General features: G+C 32.0%; 1 protein-coding gene across 1 annotated transcript in view; it reads left to right on the forward strand.

Annotated features, from left to right (window-relative positions):
* Etf-QO (electron transfer flavoprotein-ubiquinone oxidoreductase) overlaps window positions 1-21,837 on the forward strand; it is a 28,891-nt gene extending 7,054 nt beyond the window's left edge. Inside the window, exons 4-14 of the mRNA XM_067285269.1 lie at window positions 1,700-1,776; window positions 4,888-4,969; window positions 8,045-8,163; window positions 9,966-10,043; window positions 11,404-11,616; window positions 14,011-14,229; window positions 16,458-16,626; window positions 16,793-16,975; window positions 19,005-19,226; window positions 19,375-19,550; window positions 21,443-21,837. Of these exons, the coding sequence (XP_067141370.1) occupies window positions 1,700-1,776; window positions 4,888-4,969; window positions 8,045-8,163; window positions 9,966-10,043; window positions 11,404-11,616; window positions 14,011-14,229; window positions 16,458-16,626; window positions 16,793-16,975; window positions 19,005-19,226; window positions 19,375-19,538 (1,526 nt within the window). The 3' untranslated portion in view covers window positions 19,539-19,550; window positions 21,443-21,837. The remainder of the gene's footprint in view (window positions 1-1,699; window positions 1,777-4,887; window positions 4,970-8,044; window positions 8,164-9,965; window positions 10,044-11,403; window positions 11,617-14,010; window positions 14,230-16,457; window positions 16,627-16,792; window positions 16,976-19,004; window positions 19,227-19,374; window positions 19,551-21,442) is intronic.
* Window positions 21,838-22,361: the final 524 nt, after the last annotated feature.

A 22,361-nucleotide genomic window follows, 5' to 3' on the forward strand; every position in this document is an offset into this window, starting at 1 on the left:
TTACTCAGCTAAATTGTGCTATACTCCTTGGTGGAGGCCACGTCAAACATTTGTCTAATAAACACATTGAAAGTCATCTTTATTGCTGTTTGCATTTCTTTTGTATGTCAAAGCCACTTTTAGTGATCTTTGGAACCAGTTTTTCTTCCCATCAACAAAAACCCCGGTGCCGACAATACTTACATATGCAAACCACATTTCATTCTGATAATTCTTCCATTTTTTACAAATGTTTAAAACTTTTAAGGACTTTTTCCCACCATGTATTTTTCTATTTTAATAATAAAACTGTAATTAAAAGTAATTGAAAAAACCATTTTAAAAGATTTCTTATAAATTTATAAATGTTCTATAAACATTAAATATATAAATACATATGTCTTGAATAAAGTTTGAATTGACCGGGTGATACATAATAATTGATAGTATTTGAAATAGCTTGATGCTAAATAATTTTAAATAATAAGCAACATCAAAAGATACTATGTTTATCATTTCACTTTCCTGGCTGTTATAGAATATAACATAGGGAAAGTATGGTAATTTGTCAATTTTTATCCTCTGATGTTTTGCATTTATTGATGTTTCGAACTTATGTGCCCAAAAGTATTAAAAAAAACATACTAAACTGTGCGCATGCCAGCATCTATTTTGCATTATATCTTGGGACTGGGCAAACCAAGAATTTTGGCAGGATTGTTTCTATATATGGGGCATTGATGCTGTTAAATTTTAAAGATAAAAGGAATGGGAATTTAGAGGGAGGTCATCTCAAATGGAGTCAGACTTAATGAAAATTTTACTCATTATTGTCATTAAAAGTTTCTTTAAAAACTCTTTCCCCCCTCAGAAATAAGATTTTTGCCTTTTTGTAATAATTATATATATATAATTTGGTTTATGGCATCTGACGTCACCTTCTGACATCCAGGAACTTTCCCCATCTTTATCCATACACCATTCCTCTCTGATCCCATTTTCACTACATGCTAACTTTACTTTGTCATACCAAGTTTGTCTGGGTCTTCCTCTTTATTTTTTTTTTGTGGAATGTATTCCATTGACATTTTCGGGAGTCTCTCATCACTCATTCTTTTCACATGCCCAAACCAAATAAGTTGTTTTCTCTGTATTTCCTCCAAAATTGTCTCCTTCAATCCCATTAGGTCTTTGATCCTCTCATTAGTTATTCTTTCTCTTTCTGAGATTCTATACCATCTTCTCATGCATCCATTTCAACTGTTGTTACTTTTCTCTTCTCATTCCCAGTCAAATTTACAAACACTAAGATGCTTTTATGTACTACTTTCAGCACCAATGTTAAATAAATTTATCATAATTCAATAAAATTACTCTTAAGCTTTTATTATTATTTAAATTTTATATCCTAGTATAATTGAAAATTATTAGAATTTTTTCCTGGTCTCCTCTTTGAGTGTTGGGAAAATTGCCAGCTTTTGAAATGTTGATAAATGTGAAATATATATTGTATTTTGAAATTATCAACAACAATATTTTGGCTTATTATAGATGATGATAGATGATTTTCAGTGGTTCCAATTGATTTTAAATTATATCAAATTTAAATAATAAATTCATCCTTATTATATCAGATTAATAATTATTATTTAATTTTAAACTCTTATTATTTTTAACATTAAATCAATTTATTAATCTTATATTCTTTAATTTAATTTAGGTGGACATATTCTTTCTGGTGCATGTATAGAAACAAAAGCACTCGATGAATTGATTCCAAATTGGAAAGAAAAAAATGTATGCTAAATATTTTTAAAAAATTCATTTTACCTAAGTAATAAATGTAAAAAATAATTTATAAATAAAAACAAATATACCACTGAGCCTGTTACTCGTGTGCATCTTCTAATAAACAGACTGTTACAAACATTTTCAAACTCTCACGTTCTTCTTCAGGTAACTAATAACTCCTGAACAAATGCAATTCAAATTAAATTCAATTGGAACACCAGTCACAACTCTATCGCGTGGATATCGATAACGTCATTCGGGCATGCGCCTCTTTAACCACTGTAGATTATCGTAAGTTCTTGTCTACGAGCGCCTGCCAGGCTGTTGACAGAGTGATTTCATCCTTATGGTTAATGCAGTTACCCTCTTTTAATATAGCCATGCAGATGTAAATAGCCTCTAGCCATCTAAGATGGTGTACGTGTTGCGTAGTGTGGATCACCTTTGCTTGATTGAACATTGGTTCTACGCCTGGGTCTGAGGCATAGATGGCTAGAGCAGTGGTGGTCCTCGCATGTAGAATATCTGCTGTGTGTTTTTTTATTCTCAGTTCTAAGGAGCGCTTGGTGGATCCTACGTAGACTAGGCTTCTGTCCCATCTATGGTCCATGATCGGGATGGTATACACACCCAGGAGTCATTCTTTGTTGGGGGTGTCTTTTCCATTCTGTATTGGTAGATTACAGGTGAGAGTTAAACATTTTGCCAGTACGAAGCTCACCAAACACCTTGAGTTAAAGAATATCACGATTGAATCTCCAGATACTCGTAGGATGTTCACCTTCATGAAAATCCATAAACCTGGACAACAGCTATGACCAGTTATAGATAAAGCCAAGGCACCAACCATTAAACTGGAGAAGCTCACACACAAGTTACTTTCACCCCTCTTGGAAGGATACCCATACTCTCTGACCAACCCAGTAGACCTAGTATCCCTCCTCAAGGAAATATCGGCGCCTCCTGCCTTCATAACAGTTTTAGACTTTAAGTCACTTTACTCGTCTATTAGACTCCCACCAGCATTTTGCGCCATCAGGGATGTACTTTTCAACATCGTTAATGATAGCACTATGCATCAACAGATACTAGAATTGGCACATCTACTATCTTATAATTCCTTGCTCCAATTCAATGGCATTACATACTCCCAAGTGAGAGGAGTCTCAATGGGTAGCCCACTGCTGGAGACCTGTGTGAGATGGTGGTCAGGCAGTTAGAATCTAGGATTATCCCGCAGCATTTACCCAACATCATACTTTATAAACAGTACATTGATGATATTCTCGTCTTATGGAGAGTAAAGCCAAACATATCAGCGTTTGTCGATTTATTCAACAATAATCCTTATGGCTTGACCCTAGAGATGGACAAGGCTCATGCTTCCGAGGCCCATTTCCTTGACATTAACATCAAGTTTGAGCAAACAGCAATCCACACGGAAGTATACCATAAACCGGGGTCGGAACAGCTATATATAATGGTAGGGTCGTGTGACCTTCCCCATTATAAAATGGTAGCCTTTAATACCTTAATTAAGAGGGCCTGCACACATTCCTCTTTTCAGATAGCTCTCTGAGCCAAGCTGAGGCATATTGGACATATAGCCAAAGAACATGGTTATCGTGCAATCACACGTAAATCGATCCGCAGATGGCACCGGTGCCAAGAACTAGACCCAACCCAAGCACCCAACGAAGTTCCACCCAGTATCATCCCAGTTACATACAATCTGTACCTTAAATCACTATACACTGCGATTGCTAAGAAAAAGAATATTTGCATCACTTATAGATGTGCTACAATATTTGACATTTTATGGAATGGAAAAGACTCCAACAAAGAATGACTCCCAGGTGTGTACACCATCCTGATCATGGACCTTAGATGGGACAGAAGCCTGGTTTATGTAAGATCCACCAAGCACTCTCTAGAAGTGAGAATGAAAGAACACAGCAGATATTCTACATGCGAGGATCACCACTGATCTAGCCATCTATGCCTCAGACCAGAGCATAGAACCAATATTCAATCAAGCAAACCATGCAAAGCATGCAAATCAAGCAAAGCATCAAGCAAAGATGGTGTATGCAACATGTACACCATCTTAGATGGCTAGAGGCTATTTACATCTGCATGGCTATATTCAAAGAGGGTAACTGCATTAACCGTAAGGATGAAATCACTCTGTCAACAGCCTGGCAGGCGCTCGTAGACAAGAACTTACGATAATCTACAGTGGTTAAAGAGGCGCATGCCCGAATGACGTTATCGATATCCACGCAATAGAGTTGTGACTGGTGTTCCAATTGAATTTAATTTGAATTGCATTTGTTCAGGAGTTATTAGTTACCTGAAGAAGAATGTGAGAGTTTGAAAATGTTTGTAACAGTCTGTTTATTAGAAGATGCACACGAGTAACAAGCTCAGTAGTATATTTGTTTTTACTTTACTCCAGTGTAGTATCACTGTTGTTTAATTTATAAATAGTTTTTATATTTATTAGGATAATGTTTTTAAGAACAATTTTATGATTTTTTTTACTTTGAATAATATATGGGGTCTTCCAAAATTAATGCTACCATTTTAAATTACTATAATTATATTAATTATTACCCAATAAGTATACAATGTACAGTACACCAACCAATAGAGTAATGGTTTGAGTCTCATCTCCCATCTACATTTAAGTGTCTTGTTGTCTACTACTTCTAGGAACTGTTGTAAACAAAAATAGTGACTTAACAACAGAGAAGGCATTTTGTGTTCTGCAATTTGCAAAGTTGGAATCAGTCGTAGTTGTGCGATACAAGTAATCTGCAGAAGCCATATAATTGTGGCTGCAGTGGGAGGAGTAACAATGGGCATGCTGTAGCAAGCATAGGAAAAATTTGAGTTTTAGTTGGGCATGTGCCATGAGATATGAGGTGTACACTTTAAGAAATTGTAGTGTGTAAATATGAAACTTTGATGTTTTTCTAATGTTTTAATATACATTATAATGTTCTCATGTAATAGTTAACATAATTACAATAAATAACAGTAGCATTCTTTTAGGAAGACCCTGTATTATTTTTAAAATTTTTATATTTTAATTTAGCATACTCAATTTTTCAGGCTCCATTATATACACCTGTTACTAAAGATAAATTTTATATTCTCACTGAAAAAAGAAGTTTTCCAGTACCAATATTTAAAGGTAAATATTACATATAGAATCTAATTCAGTACAGTTGAACCTGTTTATCTCGAATCTCATGGAAACGAGAAAAAAATTTGAGATAGCCAGGTTTCAAGAGACAGAGTTTCCTATATAGTAAACAATAATAGGTTTTATTTAAGGTATGCTATTTTATTAATACAATAGCAAGTACAGTACATAGGGGTATTAGGTATAAATAAACATTTTTGACATACCTTAACAGAAATAGTTTGTCAATGATTTCTTATGTCTGACTTTCTTCAACCGATAAGACATAAGCCAAAATCATAGTCAACCAGAGAAAAGCAGTGTTAATTGCAACTATGTACTGTATTGCATGAGATGTTTCTCAACTTCAATTTATGCTACCAAGATATAGTTGCCGGGTTTTGAATTTGTAATTGAGACTTCAGTTATAATTTGAGGTGTAGAGGTTTTGGGAGAAAATTATTCGAGATAAACATAGAAAATACAGGAAAAAAATAGCTTTTGAAATAAACATGTTTTTGATAGACAGGTTTAACAATACAGTAGAGCGTCGTTTATCTAAAAGCCGGTCAACCGAAACGTCGGTTAACCGAAAGCTTTCCGGTCGGACCGTGTCGTGCCGAATCGAACATTTTTGATACTAGATTAACTTCTAAAGTATGATTTTTTGTTTTTATATTTTTCAATATATTTATTTTGTTTGTACAAAATAAAGAAATAATTTTTAACGATACAATAGCCTCGATTATTATTATAAAAATTTTCATTAGGCTTAAAATCGACGAAAATTCGACACGAAGCGACACGCGACGGAGAAAATTTGAACATCGGATAGGTTAATATATTTTTTCGTACATAATCGGTTATCCGAAAAATCAGTTATTAGAACAACCCCAGTCCCCAATTGATTCGGATAAACAATGCTCTACTATATATAGAAATACAAATAGATATACATTTAATTAAATTTGTGTTTTTTAAGTCACAAAAGATATAATTTTAGGATATGTTGAAATAAAATTACATTATTACTAATAAAAGCAATACATAAAATATTTCAAAAACCTTCATTTTCTTCAGCGCTTTTTGAAATAAAAGGAAAAATTTATTATTTAAATAAATAATAAATTTTATTACTGTTAGTTTAAGTTACTGTTACTGTATTACTGTTAGTAATAAATATTTAGAGAAAAAATATATTTCTTACAAGACTATACATATACACGAGTCTTGTAAGAAATATATTTTTTCTCTAAATGTGAATTTGTCCCAGCAATTTTTTTTATAATTTAACAGTAATAAAATTTATTTTATGTTATATCAAATTAAATATACTTTGTGACTTGTTGAGTGTTGAAACTAATAAATTTCCAAATTATCAAATAGAATGAATCAGATAAATTGATGCAAGTTGTGGCATATACATTTGCAATATTTCATGAATTTGTTTAATAAGAAATCTGAACATATTAAAAGGTTTGGATAGAAAATTTAATTTTTTTTTAATTGAAAATTATTTCTTTTCATTTTTATCTAATCCAAACAGTAAAATTTAAAAATACTTAATTTTATAATCATAACTTAAAATTAAAAAATTACTGAGTTAATATTATAAATATTATCTTTTAATTCCTCCTTTAACCGAAGTATGCTTAAACAAAATAAATTTTGATTAAGAAGAAAGCATTTTGTTCTTGAATATGTTATATTTCTCGTTACTAAGTTATTAATTGCAAATACGGCAGGTGACGAGATCTAAATTACAAACTGTTAAATTATTACGAAACTATCCAAGACACTCGTAAGTAAATTATCAACTAGAGATCGTTTTTATGTTTTATATTGCATCATATTATTTATTTTATTCAGTGGATTTATACAATAACTTTTTAAAATTTATTATCAAAAAAATACAGTAAATTAACACAGTCTTTTTGATAAGTACACAGTAATACAATAAATGTTTTAAATATATTGTTAACATATTAAATGTATTTGCAGTCTCAAGTTCTAAAATGTAATTACACTTAACAAAAATGTAATATATAAATTTCTGATTGATGTAAATAGTAGTACAGATTATTGATTCAATTTTGTATTTAAATAATTACTTAAAAAAGAAAATTATAAATTGTACCTATAATATAAATATAACACTTCTTGAATTATTATAATATTAAGTAATCAACGAACATTTTTAAAGTTGTTTATTATAAAACTGATTAACAAAATTATAAATTCTTGAAAAATGACTATGGAATAACTACAAACAATAATCTAGAATTAGTAAACTGTTCAGTAAGTATTTATTTTTATTGCACAGTCAGTAATTTTGTATCATAATTTCTCATTTCAAATGAAGTTTTTTTAGGAATGACAAAGATATTCAGAAAGAAATTTAAATAAGTATCCATTAAAAACTTCCTTTTTACAATTCAGACACCATATATCTCCACTCCCAAGTAATTTCAGAATACATATATCCCTCTTCAGAGGGTATTTTTGGAAATTAGAAATTTACCATTATCCCTTGAAGAAAGATATAAGTACTTGGGAATTAGACTGTGGAGTTATACAATGTTTGGACTCCAGAAAAGCAGGTTTAATTTACAATAGCAAATAAGTTTGGAAAGAGTTACAAATAGTTAATATTATATGAAGATAAAAGATAAGATTATGAAGATTATGCATTCGTTTACTTTTTTTACCGTCTTAAGTCTCTGAATTTTTTATCAATTTTTTACTAAGGTGCATATACCAGTTTTACTAATATTCTATATTTAGCAGATTTAGGTTCAATAAAATTATTTTTTGTGATTATTAATAATAGGTTTGTAGGAATTAACGAAAAAGATTTTTAATTTAATAAATAAAATTTTAGTAGACTAAAGGACATCAAATTAACTTAATATACCTATAACCTATATCAATAGTTATATTTTAAGATATTTTTTCTCAACTATGATTTATTTGAAGGAAATCATTCATTAATACTGATATTTCATAATTATTGTGCATTTAAATTATTAATCTGTAAATGGAACTAAAAATACTTATTCACGACGATTAGCAATTCGTTTCCAGGTTTGCCCATGCATAACGAAGGAAATTACATCGTTAGATTGGGAAATGTCGTTCGGTGGCTCGGAGAGCGGGCCGAAGAACTCGGGGTCGAAATCTATCCCGGATACGGGGCTAGTGAGGTAGCATTGATAATTTTTAATTATTAGTTTTAAAAACTTACAACAATTAAGCTGTTTGGTTCTATTTTATGTAAATTGTATTTATAATTTAAATGATAATTTAAATTAGTAATTGATTTATTAATATGCAATAATTTTGGTAATGTAATGTGAAGAATGATATGAAAAACATTAACATGTTTTAGAAATTGCAGGATTAGGGGACAATATATTTTGCGTAAGAATATATAACAGATTTACTTACTATGCAAACCAAAGAAATCATTCGAATCTGATGTTACCAATCGGTAGTGCTCGTACGTTGCAGCACTTGGGGCATGCACCCCCGCATTTTGTCTAGGTTGCCCTTTTCTTAATCCAAAATTCCATTATCAACAAACAACAGAAGATTTGTTACTTTAAGCCTATTTTGCAAATATAAAAGAAACTAATGAATGATATTTGTCAGTTGTCTCGTGCAACTTTGTTGTATGTTTAACGAAACTTGGCTTTGAAAACGAGCAATGTTTCTTGTTTTCGAGGACAAGTAAGCCCCGATTGCAATTAGCACCACCTTGTGGGAACGCCGATCCGACGTTGAATCGTAGTTTGAAGCTTCTTGTATAATGTGCGACGCCTCTTTTTATAGCTTGTTCTCTCTCCCTTTTTATGCTGTTGTCACCAATCATATTTGAAAGACCCTGTATTTATCTTTCAGCCATCCATGGGTAACTAGTATAGTTATATCTAACTTAAATATGGCAGAAGCATAGGATCAGATGGAGGTACAGTACCTGCAGCATAACTGGTAATGCACCCACAGGGTAAGCGGCAGTTGCGGGTTTTAGTCCTGCTTGGGCCAATTTTATTTTCCCAGAATTTTCTAAATTATTTCATAAATATTAAATTAATTATAATTATTAAATTTAATAAGAGATGGTACCTAATGCTGATCTCTAAAGCCAAATTACTGGGTATTTAATTATTAATAGTATTGGCGACATAGCCCAATTTAATCTGGCAATTGTTTGGCTTTGTAGAACATTGAAGTTACATTTATTGTGATGTGTGCTAGTCAAAATATTTAATGTATTCAATATAATTATAAAACTTGTTGACAAACAGTAATTTTATTTTATTTAACGTGGTCCAAATGGGCATATATGTTGTAATCTGAAACACATTACAAAGTTAAATAAATAATTAACGATGCTGTTGTGAGTCATCCAACATCATGAGAATATATAAATCATAAACCCTGGATCTTATTTACTATCTCTGGTGAAATTAAACTTTATTCTTTAAATTTTACACGGCAATGTCACTAAGACAGTGGAAGCCTTCCCCCTAAACTCTTGTTTGACTTTCACATATATTTTTAGTAATGCATTATGTTCAAAAATCTAACATCTGTTATAAGCGAAATTAGAGAAAATTGTATAGAAGCTTTTTTACACATTTAGAACAGTTGGCATACTATACATAATAGATATTTTTAAATTTTATTGTGTACAGTACATTGAAAGGTTTACCTGATTTCGGACAGTGATATTTGATGCCAAATATTTTCATTAAATATTAAATAAAATAATACAAACAAATGCAAAAAAACTAATCTGCAGTAATAAAACTCTTTTCTTGGAAACAATAATAGTTATCAATAAAAATTATTTATCAGGATATTATAAAATTTAAATAAGTGTTTACTTTTTGAATGGTGTAATAATAAAATTGTTTTTAAATTTTCAGTATTTTATAACTAATTACAATACACGATAATGTAATAAAAATTAAATAAATCATTTTGCCTACTTTTTTCCTAGATTCTTTATCACAAAGACGGCAGTGTAAAAGGTATTGCAACAAATGACGTAGGAGTTGCTAAGGACGGTTCGCCCAAAGTATGAATTTAATTAACTTCATTATAAATTATTTTGTAAAATAATCAATATTAACTTTGTCAGAATAAAGAATTATCATTCCTAAAATTGTTAATCTCATTTGAAAAAAATTATCACAAGTTCGTTATGAAATGCATCCTCCTTAGAAAGCTATTTATTTTTAATTATCTTATCTTAATTAATTTTTCCTAAATTATGACAGATTTAATTTATTATATAAATAATATATTTAAGTAATGAAAGGATTTGACAACTCTAATTTCAAAGAATGAAATTTATGAATGGTTAAAACCATTTTTCATTTGTGAAAGAATTTCATTCTTTCACGAGTAAAAAATTTTTCAGTATAAAGAACTGTTTGATTTAGATCTAGTTAAAAAATTAACATCATTAATCCATTTTGAAAAAGAAAATTCTATGGACTAGATATTAACAGAAATGTAAAATATAAATTAACAATATTTGAAATACATAAGGATTAAAATATGTCATTTCTGATTTTTACATATTGGTGGCCGGACGGCCAAGACGGTTAATGTTCCGTCCTACCACTCCGGGAGACCCGGATCAAATCTGGCTAGCAACTCTGAAAATTTTTCTCGAGTGGATCGTCCCGAATGTGTTGGACTCGATCCCCATCCATCTGTGGGCCCAGCCAAATTCACAATCTTTTTTACTCGGTTCATCCCTGTGGGCACTAAAAAGACCTTTAATTGTGGGTGCCTGTCGTGTGTTTGGTTGGGCCAACAGTGGAGTGGAAGGAGAGGAATGGAACCCGACATATCCACAACAAACTTTTTCGTCCTGTCTGGATTCCTTTCTGGGTCTTCCAGAGTGGTAGGCTGACACCTTGACACTTTAATCACTCGGTCATCTAGCAATCTCTCGTGAAAGGTCTGGGAAAAGGCCCTCTTAGTGCTCACAAGATGGAGAGGAAAAATGAAAAAAAATTTTTAATTAATAATTATTAAAATATTAATCTTGTAAAATAACTGATGAAAACTTTTGTCAAAACATTCTAAACTGGTTTTAAGCATTAATAACATAATTGTAAAACATTTCAGTTAACTGAGTTTTAGGCCAATATTGCATCTATGGTCAAACCCTGTTTATATGAAGTCAATGTGACTTAAAAATTGGCACTTTGTATTAATTTATATTTATCGAACTTGTTAACGTCGAAGGGCCTATCCTCCCTCGTCTGTGGGAACTGCAAATTTACTTGGTATTAGCACAGATTTTGCATTCAATAACAAATGAATTTGACTGTATAATTTTATTATATAAATTTAATAATTTTAATGATTGTGCAAGTAAGAAAAAGAAAATAGATGATGACCATTTACTTGTTTATTTTCAGGATAATTTCGAAAGAGGTATGGAATTACATGCAAAGTGCACCATTTTTGCCGAAGGATGTCACGGTCATTTGTCGAAACAGTTGTTCGAGACATTTAACCTTCGAGAGAAATGTGAACCTCAAACTTACGGAATAGGATTTAAAGAAATATGGGAAATCGATCCGGCGCAACATCGTCCGGGACAGGTGATGCACACGGTCGGATGGCCATTGGTGAGTTTTTCAACATAAATTGTATGCTCCCAATAAGTTTTTTTACACATAACGCAATTTAATGTATTGTATTATATTGCTGCGTTATTGGTTGAAGGTTCGCGATGATACGAATCTAGTGGGAACAGATCTCAATATTGAGAAGTATGAGAGGATGGTTCCGACGAAGGATATGCCTCACCCTGCAACGTTATTCAGGGTTAGTGTGACGAGGCATTTAAGGATCATTACTGAAATATATACAGACGGGTCTAAGTCTGAAGCTGGAACAGGTGCCACGTTTGTGGTGTATGAACGGAATAACGAAATATATCATGAAAGGTTCCGGTTGGAAAAATACTGTTCGAGTTACCAGGCAGAGTTGTTGGCGATAAGTAAGGCCATCAAATGGTGTGTTGCAAATGACAGGACTGAGCAGGTTTGCATTCTCACGGATAGTATGAGTGCGCTTCAGGCACTGCTAAGTCAGAAATCAAGTGATCACCAAGTTTATTCGATTAAAAAGTTTTTGAAAGACAATGGAGTCCTTGACCGCATTGAGTTTAAATGGGTTTGTGCCCATATTGGAATTTATGGAAATGAGAGGGCCGATTGTTTGGCCAAGGAAGCGACGGAGAATGACCAAGTGGTCTTTGACATAATTCCCATTTGCTGGGGAAAGAGGTGTTTAAAAATGCACAGTATACGGAGGTGGCAAGAGCTCTGGACAGAGAGCACCAATGGTAGGAGGATCTACGATCTCCTTCTGAATATTGAAGAAAGGCTTATGCACTTAAACTGGTTTACGCTTGGTCGGGAAACCATGGTTTATCTCTCTGGGCATGATGGCCTGGGGATTTATAAAAGGCGTTTTAGCCTTAGTGAGCAGACTGTGAGTGTATGTGTGGTCAGGCAGATGAAGATATACATCACCTTGTGTTTGAATGTGTAAAATGGCAGTATACCAGGAAACAACTGGAACTCATTGTCTTGGAGGAGGGGCTGAATTGGCCTTGTGGCATCTATCAGCTCATAAGGAATGAACATTGTTTCAAGGCATTGTCAGAGTTCTTTAGAAAGATTTATAAGAGCAAGAACGCTCGAATGTTATTATCTTTTCCTGGGCAAGTTGCCCAGTAGTTTGTTATTTATTTTCTAAGTTGTTTAATGTTACATTGTGTTCTTGATACTAAGTATTAAAGTTTCATTCATCCCCGTTATGCTTTGCGGTGCGGGGAGCTCTGATCCGATACGGGAAATGATGACCCTCTAAATGAAAAAAAAAAAAAAAAAAAAAAAAATGTGGAGGAATGAGGGTAAGTGATATTTGTCAAAAAACGAAACAATTAAATAAATTGAATTAAAAATAAAAGACACAGAACAACTTAAAACAATAACTTTATAAAACAAAAAAAACTAACAGAGATTGCTCTTTTAAAAAGTTTTGAAACAAAATAATTCTATAAGCATTCTTCCTCTTTGAACAGGTTTTTAAACATCAGTATTGTCTTCTCTTGCTGGACTGTAAGTCCCATTGATGTAAATCTGCTTTGTGGCAATATACAGGGTGGGCCAGCGAAAACGAAACGGCAGAGTGTTCGTGTTCGTCCAAGCAAAGCGCTCGGACAGGTCGATCTTTTGCTCGAGGGGACATCTTTTGCAATAAAGTTTTTGCGATTCTGAATATTAACTAAACAAACATTTTTTTCGAAATAAATGTTTGTTTAGTTAATACAAAATAAATGAGTTTTTAAAATTTTTTGTTGTCTGTTGTATTCAGAATCGCAAAAACTTTATTGCAAAAGATGTCCCCTCGAGCAAAAGATCGACCTGTCCGAGCGCTTTGCTTGGACGAACACAAACACTCTGCCGTTTCGTTTTCGCTGGCCCACCCTGTATACCTGGGACAAATCCGCACTATAATTCTATGGGAGACAATACCTTCTTAAAGTAAAAAGTGCACGAATAAAAGTCAAGATACTTAAATCTCCACAGTCAATGTCCTTAAAATAGTAATAGCTCAAGGATGAAACAGATTTACATTAACATGTAGTATGATCATTATACAGTATTTATCAATATCTTGAAAAAAAAATCATTCAAAAATAAGAAAATAAAATACAGGTATCCCTTGCTTAACACAGGAATTTGATTAACATGCAAAATTAATTGCAGAAAACCCTTTATATATATATATATATATGACAGAAGTTTTAATTAACATGGCTTTATCTACTGTCTTAACATAGATACTGTGATTTTGACATATGTAGTAGTGTCAAGGGATTAATTAACCATGTTAATCAAGTATATGTGAATTTTTTAAGCAACTTATATAATTAAATCATAAGTACTACTTAATAAAATATATTTTCTATTTTAAAATTTTAATATATAAATATACATAAATTTTAGGATTATAAAACTTATGGTGGATCATTTCTGTATCATCTGGGTGAAGGACAGCCTTTGATTGCTGTAGGATTTGTTGTTGGATTAGATTATGAAAATCCATACTTAAATCCATTTAAAGAATTTCAACGTTTTAAATTACATCCCAGTATAAGAAAGACTTTTGAGGGCGGAAAAAGAATTGCGTATGGTGCAAGAGCATTGAACGAAGGAGGTTTTCAGGTAAGTGCTCGTTCGAGACATAAATAAAAAATAATTCATTGATTTCTTGCATGATGTTTATAAATATTGGTATTTTTCATTCAGAAAATGAAGTATAAATTTAAATACATATGAATAAAAATATTTTCAAACCATTTTTATTTCTATACAAAAATATCTGTTGGTTTATTTCAATGGATGAATCTCAATTCTTTTTCTAGAATTTTTTGGTTTTTTTTTAGTAATTAATATATTCACATTTAAAAACTAGAAAATATCCAATATTTCTGATAATAAAGATGTGAAGTTTTGGAAATTTTAAGATATAGAATTGAAAATTTTTTCAATAATTTGTTTCAGGGAATAGTTATATCATACATATAACTATTTCCTGAAACAAGTTGCTAGAAAAATTTGTTAATAACATTAAAATCTATTTTAAATATTTTCAGACACAATTATATCATAGAATTTATATGAGGGGTGATGAAAAATTTGTAACTTTTCCCAGACACTAGGCTTTGAGGGTTGTAGGGAGAGAAGGTTGTCAGTAGAACACATGCACCACAAAAGTCTATTATGACCATTAATTTGCTTCCTTTGACAGTTTGAATTTGTGATGGTGGCATCAAGTGTGTGGTACTAAAGTTCAGGTTCCTGCAAGGAAAAGGAATGCATGAGATATGCTCTAATAGGCTACAAATCTAGAGGAGAACTGCTTTTCCTCCACAGTGATGAAGAAATGGATGACACATTTCTGAACTGGCTAATTCAAAATAACAGATAAACTGTACTATAGCGGTGGGAAACCAGTGGTCCGTGAGAAAATTTGGGTGGTCCGTAGAGAAATTTGGACGTCGATTAACCGAAGGTTACGTGAAGTGTTACGAAAGAAATGCAAAATGCTTAGTTGCTTTTTTTCCACTCATTGGGGGTTTTTTTTATTTGAATCTAAAATACAAAGTGACTGTTATCAATAAATAATGAACAATAAACAATATTGTGAGTGCGATTGTTGTCCTTTGTGGAAAAGTGCTAAGAATCCATAAGCTTATTTCAAACAAACAGCAATGAACTTTAGGCTTGCATTAATTTGTTATAATTGAACAAATGAGTTTCATATTAATATAGTAAAATTGAACTTTTATGATCATTATTCTACAGATTTTGTATCGTTTAAAAAAATTCATGATAGTGATCCATGAAATTGAAAATTGTGAGTTTAGTGGTCTGTGGGGTCAGAAAGGTTGCAGACTGCTGCTCTAGACAACTGATTTCAACAGCAAAGATGAAAATGTGGATAAAGTTCACAATTTCATCTTCAAAAGCTGCCACATTTTCATCAGGAAGATTGCCAAAATTTTGCAGATTTCCCCAGGAATGAATTTCCCACATTATCCATATCATCCTCTTTTTTCAAGGCAATGAACCTATCCACACCACACACCAAACCACATAGAAAATCAAGGCTTTGGGATGCAAATTGTTATACCATCTGGTCTATTAACAAATTATCTCTCAGGTCTCTTACCCAGTAACAGTACTAGGATTTTTATTCTGGGAAGGTGACAGTGAGGCAAAACATTGTTTTAGTGAAGCAGGTTATCTGCATGTTTCATCAAAAAAACAAACTAATTTTTAAAATTTGGCAATTGATTTTCAGAAGGTTATATAAGCAGAAAAAGTTTAAGAAGATGTAATTACTTGATAAACAATCAATTTGTATCCAAAGGAACTTCCAATAATTGCCAGTATAGGTAAGCTTAAATAAATCATTTCAGTATGGGTGGATGGATTAACAATGTTTTCGGTGGGTTATCACCCAATCTACTAGTACCATTTATGTTCTTACCAGTGTCAAAAAGACACTGGTAAGAACATAAATGGTACTAGTAGATTGGGTGATAGCCCACCAAAAACATTGTTCGTCAATCCACATATCTGAAGGGGACGAGATTTGTTTCCGGTCGTGAGGTTGTCGTTGCCATGGAAGTCTGGTCGTGATCACTCTAAGGAATTCTTTTTCTGCAATTGCAAAAATTGGAAGAACACTGTAAAAGGGCATTTATCAAAAGACGATTATATCGAATAAACTTTATTTGGTGTACCAAATTTATCTTTTAGAAAAAGTCACAAATTTTTAAGTCACTCCCATACTGTATATCATATATTGAATGAACATTTATGTTTGTTTTTGAAATAATACGTTTTAATAATTCATTAATTAAATTTATTAATTAACAATTTAGTGTATTCCAAAATTAACATTTCCCGGAGGCTGTCTGATAGGCTGCAGTGCCGGTTTCATGAACGTGCCTAAAGTTAAAGGAACACATAATGCAATGAAGAGTGCCATTATTGCAGCCGAAAGTATTTTTGATACTTTGTTTGATGAAAATTATAAATCGCCTACAACAGGTAAGACTAGATTTTTCTAAGTTTGTATTTAATTGTGTGTACAGAAATGTTTGTAAATTCTTTAAATTTCTTGTTAAATTTTTGAGATGCTCAAAAATAGAATATTTATCAGTTCTACTTATCATTTTTCTGAAGTTTCATATAATATGGTGAAATCATTTTACAGGAATAGAACCTATTCATTATGAAGACCGTCTTAAAAATAGTTGGGTTTGGAAAGAATTGAAATCTGTTAGGAACGTTCGACCTTCTTTCCACAATCCTCTTGGCATTTATGGTGGACTTTTTTATACGGGACTATTTTACGTATTGGGAAGAGGAAAGGAACCTTGGACATTGAGTCATAAAGGTTTGTCGCTGCCCTCGGTATTGTAATCTGTAATTAATTTATACATATCCAGAAAAATTCTGTATCTGGTCCTGGTCAAACTTCTGAATGATGGCTAACGATGAGAACCTAAGAAAATGGTTGTCATTTAGAGATTATTTTTGTATTGTTCAAAATAGTTCACAGAAAAAATGGCTACCATTTAAAGATGGTCATTATTGGATGTTTGACTGTATATAGAATTTTATTTAATTGTATAGTATTTTATGTTATTAGTTATTATCCAATTTTGTAAATAAAAATATAACTATTAGTATACAAAGAAGCATGGTCAGTTTAACAATATACATTCCACATAAGTTTTTGACATACACACATACAATATCATTTAATTTTCTTTTTGAATAAACTATGGCATCAACAGAATTTCCAAGGAAGTATGTTTAAATTACCAAATGCTCTATTTGATGGGGTTTTTTTTATGAGCTCAACTGCCTTAATTGCCAAATTGAATTTGGATTTTTCTTTCTGTAATTGAAATTTTGCTATTAGCCATTTCACTTAAGTGAAGTAAGTCAATTATGTTCAAACATTATACACAATGCTGTATTACAACAAGTGTTTGGATGATGGAGTAATTAGTCGTGTTCCAAGTGGCTGTACTGTGTCATAGAGAACTAATCTATTCTTTCCTTTCAATAACATTAGCATCAGAATGAATATTTATATGTACATTTAATGCATTTATAATATTAAAATTGAATTTTTGGTTCTACCATTTACTAACAAAAAGTCAATAATTGTACAATTCTCAGAAATGCAATCAATATAGCATAGAGTAACAACTAACAAACAATACAAATATTGTAATAACCAAATCTGATTTTGTATGTTATATTATTAAATTTAAAAATTTTCAAATTACTACAGGGTTATGCACCATGATAAATTTGTAATGTGACATTAAAGTTACAGTGCAGTATTGCATAAGAAACCTGCAAGTTGATCAACCATTTGGCACCAGTTGGTTGTACAGTATTGCATACAATTTGCAGGTTTCTTATCCAACACTGCACATACAAATGTCATTATAAATTTCTTACTGCACAATAAGTTTTTGGACATCTTGTATTTAAATGCTTGACTGTATGTTTTGATCAAGTTCCAAATGAAACTAAGAATTAAATTATATATTGGCACCAGTTAAATGAGTTGCAAAGATTGAATAATGAACTTTAAAGATAGGATGAAGTATATGTGAAAGAAAGGTTATTTACAGTAAAAATTTAATAATAATAGGTACAATAGATTCTGTTTATTACATTCATAAATAATGTTATCAAAGTTATCAGGCCCCAAAACATAGAAAGTTATAACACTTTATAAAAACTTCATTTATCAGAATTCAGCTATTGTTTTCATCATCTTTGGGTAAATAGGCATTTTTATGTTTAATTTTTTTTCTAGTAATCTCAACACATAACCAATAACATGCTATCACTATCATCATTGTTATCAGTCCCAACTAGTGCTCTAAGTTATTTTAATCATTACTTGCTCACAATCAATAGTTTAAATTTCTGGCCACCATTGAAAGTGGTAGTGGACAAACAATACCAAATAAATTATTTATTAATTAATAAGTTTTCAAGTTACATTTTAAAATTCTTTAAACGTCAATAAAACCAGAATTTCTTTTAATTGCAGTATTATTTACTTATTTCACATAAAATTATCAGTTGGTTATTGTTATCAGTGTAGGGAAGTCTCAAAGTGATTACAATAGATATAGTCTACTGTATATTTTTCTATTTTATACTACCATATTAGTGAATAATTTTTATATCTTTTTCTAACACCCAATAATGTGTTTGATTATTAAAAGATTAATTTTCAAATAAGTAAAGTAGATTTGCAATTCAAGTCTGAAAAATTGACATCAATATACTTTTAATTTTGATCTAACATTTATCAAGTTTACGCAATAATTTGTATTTAAAATTCTAAACATGTTTATGTAACGTCGTCTAAACGCCAAAATTATTTTCAGGTGCCGATGCGGGAAAATTAAAACCCGCCTCCGAATGCAAACCCATTGCTTATCCCAAGCCAGATAACGTAGTCACTTTTGACCTGTTGACGTCGGTGGCACTGACTAACACCAATCACGAAGAAAATCAACCGCCGCATCTGACACTCGGGGACGACACGGTGCCGGTAGATCGCAATTTGAAAGTGTTCGACGGCCCGGAACAGAGATTCTGTCCCGCAGGTATTGTGTTTTAACATTTGCTTTTAAAATGCCCATAAAAAATTATATCAATATTTGGCTCTGCATTGTTTGAAATGTCTGTTTTGTGTAGTTAAATTAAATAATTGCAAAATTTCCATTTACCGTACGTCGTTTTACGTATTTACAGGCGTATACGAATTTGTTCCGTCGGAAGACGGAAAAACTACGAGACTGCAGATCAATGCCCAGAACTGTATTCATTGTAAAACCTGTGATATAAAAGATCCCAGTCAAAATATTAATTGGGTTACGCCAGAGAGCGGAGGAGGACCCTCTTACAACGGAATGTAAATAAAAGTCGAGGTAGGCGATGCCATTAAACATTTTCACGGATCGTATAACAAAAGATTTTAAAATATGATTAAGTTGTAAAATACAAGTATCATTTAAAATTAAAACAGAACTATGCTTTATAAAAAATTTGCAATAGTAATACAGCCAATCCTCGATAATCCAACAGGTATGGGACCAAAAGGGTGTCGGATTACCAAAAGTGTCCGGATTACCAAAAGTGATCGTATATTTGGCATTGTTTTGCTAGCGGTAGCCTACAATATTCCTACATTTTACGAGTAAAATACTGCCTAGGTTAATATAAAAACGAAACGCCCATTTCGGTTAACTAAAACATGTTTATTAAAAGAAATATGGAAGCCAATAAATGTACATACAGTATGTATAGGCATAAATAATACAGTACATACAGAACTGCTCACAGGAAAACACAAGAAATGCGTGTCGTCGTGTAAGAATTAGGTGGGGAGATTCATATCGCGACATCCTTACGTGCAAGCAGACACGTAACGGGACGGGGACTACGGCGACCTCGACGGGAGGTGCGTCGGACTACCGAGAACGTCGGATTATCGAGGGTCGGCCGTAACGTAAACTGGCAGCTTCCAAACTTTTTGTTGGGCTTACCAAATTGCCTGGAGTGGAACATAAACATTTTTATGTTCCACTCCAGGTATATAAAAGATATTTTTTTAAAGAATATATGTCTCATCTGATACAGCTATCTCACTATCAGTTGAAGTATTTGAAGTATTCCTTTCCTTGGCTCAAAATGACTGAGAATTAAGCATATTAGAGAATTATATAATTTGATTTGTCATAAATGACAAATCAAATTATATAATCAAGTATCTTCAAGTATCTTTGTGGGTCAGCAGTTCCCACAGACCATAGACAAGAGGGCATGAGCTATAAAACAAATATTGTACATTGTACAAGAAGCTTCACACTACAATTTAATGTCGGCGGTCCCACAACGTGGGACCGGTTGTAACGAGGCTAATTTTACATTGCAATTTGCCATTTTATAAATATTCATTCCGCCAAATGAGGACAAAAACCCGAACTTAAAATTAATACCCACAGAGAAACTATTCACAAATCAGTTTATCCACAAATATTAATTTCTTACTTTTCTCGTAATTAATATTTTCATGGAAAAACATTCGAATCACACCGTAAAGTATTACGTAATTCACATCCTCGTAACTTATTGCCGATACTCGGATTAGGGCATCACTGATTCCTTATCTCGACTCGTCCATAATGGAAAATTGGGTTCAGTTAAATAACCTACAAAGTGCCCAGTACGATAAAAACAACAATGGTTTTGGAAATTTGTTTTGGTTTATTTATATACGGCAACGCCACACGTGGCCATCTGTCGAGGGGTTGCTTCTCGGAGGACTTTCAGCGGGAAACTGCACTCTATTTAGGTGTTAGTTACTAACGTGAAGAAGACCCGGAAAACTCCACGTGGCCGGGTGTAAACCCGGGACTTTTTACTCACCTCTCACCTGTTTCTAGGTAATAAATCCGGGGAATACGTCGGTATTAAAAATAAACCCCCATATTTAATCGAGGAAATACTGTAAATATGTCTTACACGTGTATAGATGCACAGTCGTATGCACATATATAAGTACAGTAAAACCTGTGTAAGCCGGAATCGCCCGGTACCGAGTATTTTTTTTTCTGTTTAGGCGGGTTTTCCTTTTATTCTGGTTCCATTTTAAACAGGTCTGCAAATGGTTTGACACTTGTAGAGGTCCGCGGAAGTCGTTAGTTCGGAAAGTAACACGAGACAAAACTCACGAAGTAGATTAATAAAGAATTTTTAAATTAGAATAAGCATTTTATAATTAATAACGTAAATTTTTCATTGCAATGTTTTGAAACAGGTATCGTTGGAACAAATGGAAGAGACGAGTCCGAAGTATCTTTACTCCCAACGAAGGTAATACAAGAATTCATTTCTGGTGTTTTTTGTCTAAACAAACGAGTATTGTTAAATTTTGCGGTTTTTTTAGATGATAATTTCGTGTTTTTTTAAAAACAAAAATATTTTTTATACTTGTTTTTTGTATTAAAAAATGGGCGAATAATAATTTTGTATTGTTAAATTCCAAAATGCATTGGATTATTCTTTCCCTTTTTTTGTTTTGTAAATCAAAAGCTTAATTGTTACGTGCAATGCACAAATGTATATTAAATTGTATAATGTATATAGCCCTTTCGTGTATATATATATATATAACATTTAAAATTGAGAAATCGAATAAATATTTTATATTTCGTACAATATTCGTCGTGAATATTTCATAAATTGTAATTTGTAAGTAGCGTGACTCTTGCTAATGCTATTTTTTAAGTCCAGCAAGAGTTGCGTAACTTTCCCTGCAACTACATTTGAAACTGCGTGTGGCGTCATCCGTTATGACCTTTTACTAAAAAAAATTGTATATTTTTAATTATTAGAAAATGGCAAAAAGCTTTAATTTTGAGGTTAGGGACGAGTTTTCTAAAAAGTTATAAATGCTAATAATGACCCTCGTCCACTGTCTGTTCTTAATCTCGAGAACGGAGTTAAATATACTAGATTTACTAATTTAAAAAAATAATAATAAGTTGTTTATTTTTATTTCTATTTGAAATTTTGAGAATTAGATAAGGCAAATTTTGAACTTAAGGAGATCGTTCTTAATTGATAATGCGCTTAGTCCGAGGAAAATGGGCGAATTCGTCGACGTCAGTGAAATTTGGAGAAATCGAATTTGATCGACTTCTTTGGCGCGTTATTTGTAATTCGATTTTTATCTT

Source organism: Centruroides vittatus, unplaced genomic scaffold (genome assembly GCF_030686945.1).
Source record: "Centruroides vittatus isolate TY-2023 unplaced genomic scaffold, ASM3068694v2 scaffold_2520, whole genome shotgun sequence".
NCBI classification, from domain to species: Eukaryota; Metazoa; Arthropoda; class Arachnida; order Scorpiones; family Buthidae; genus Centruroides; species Centruroides vittatus.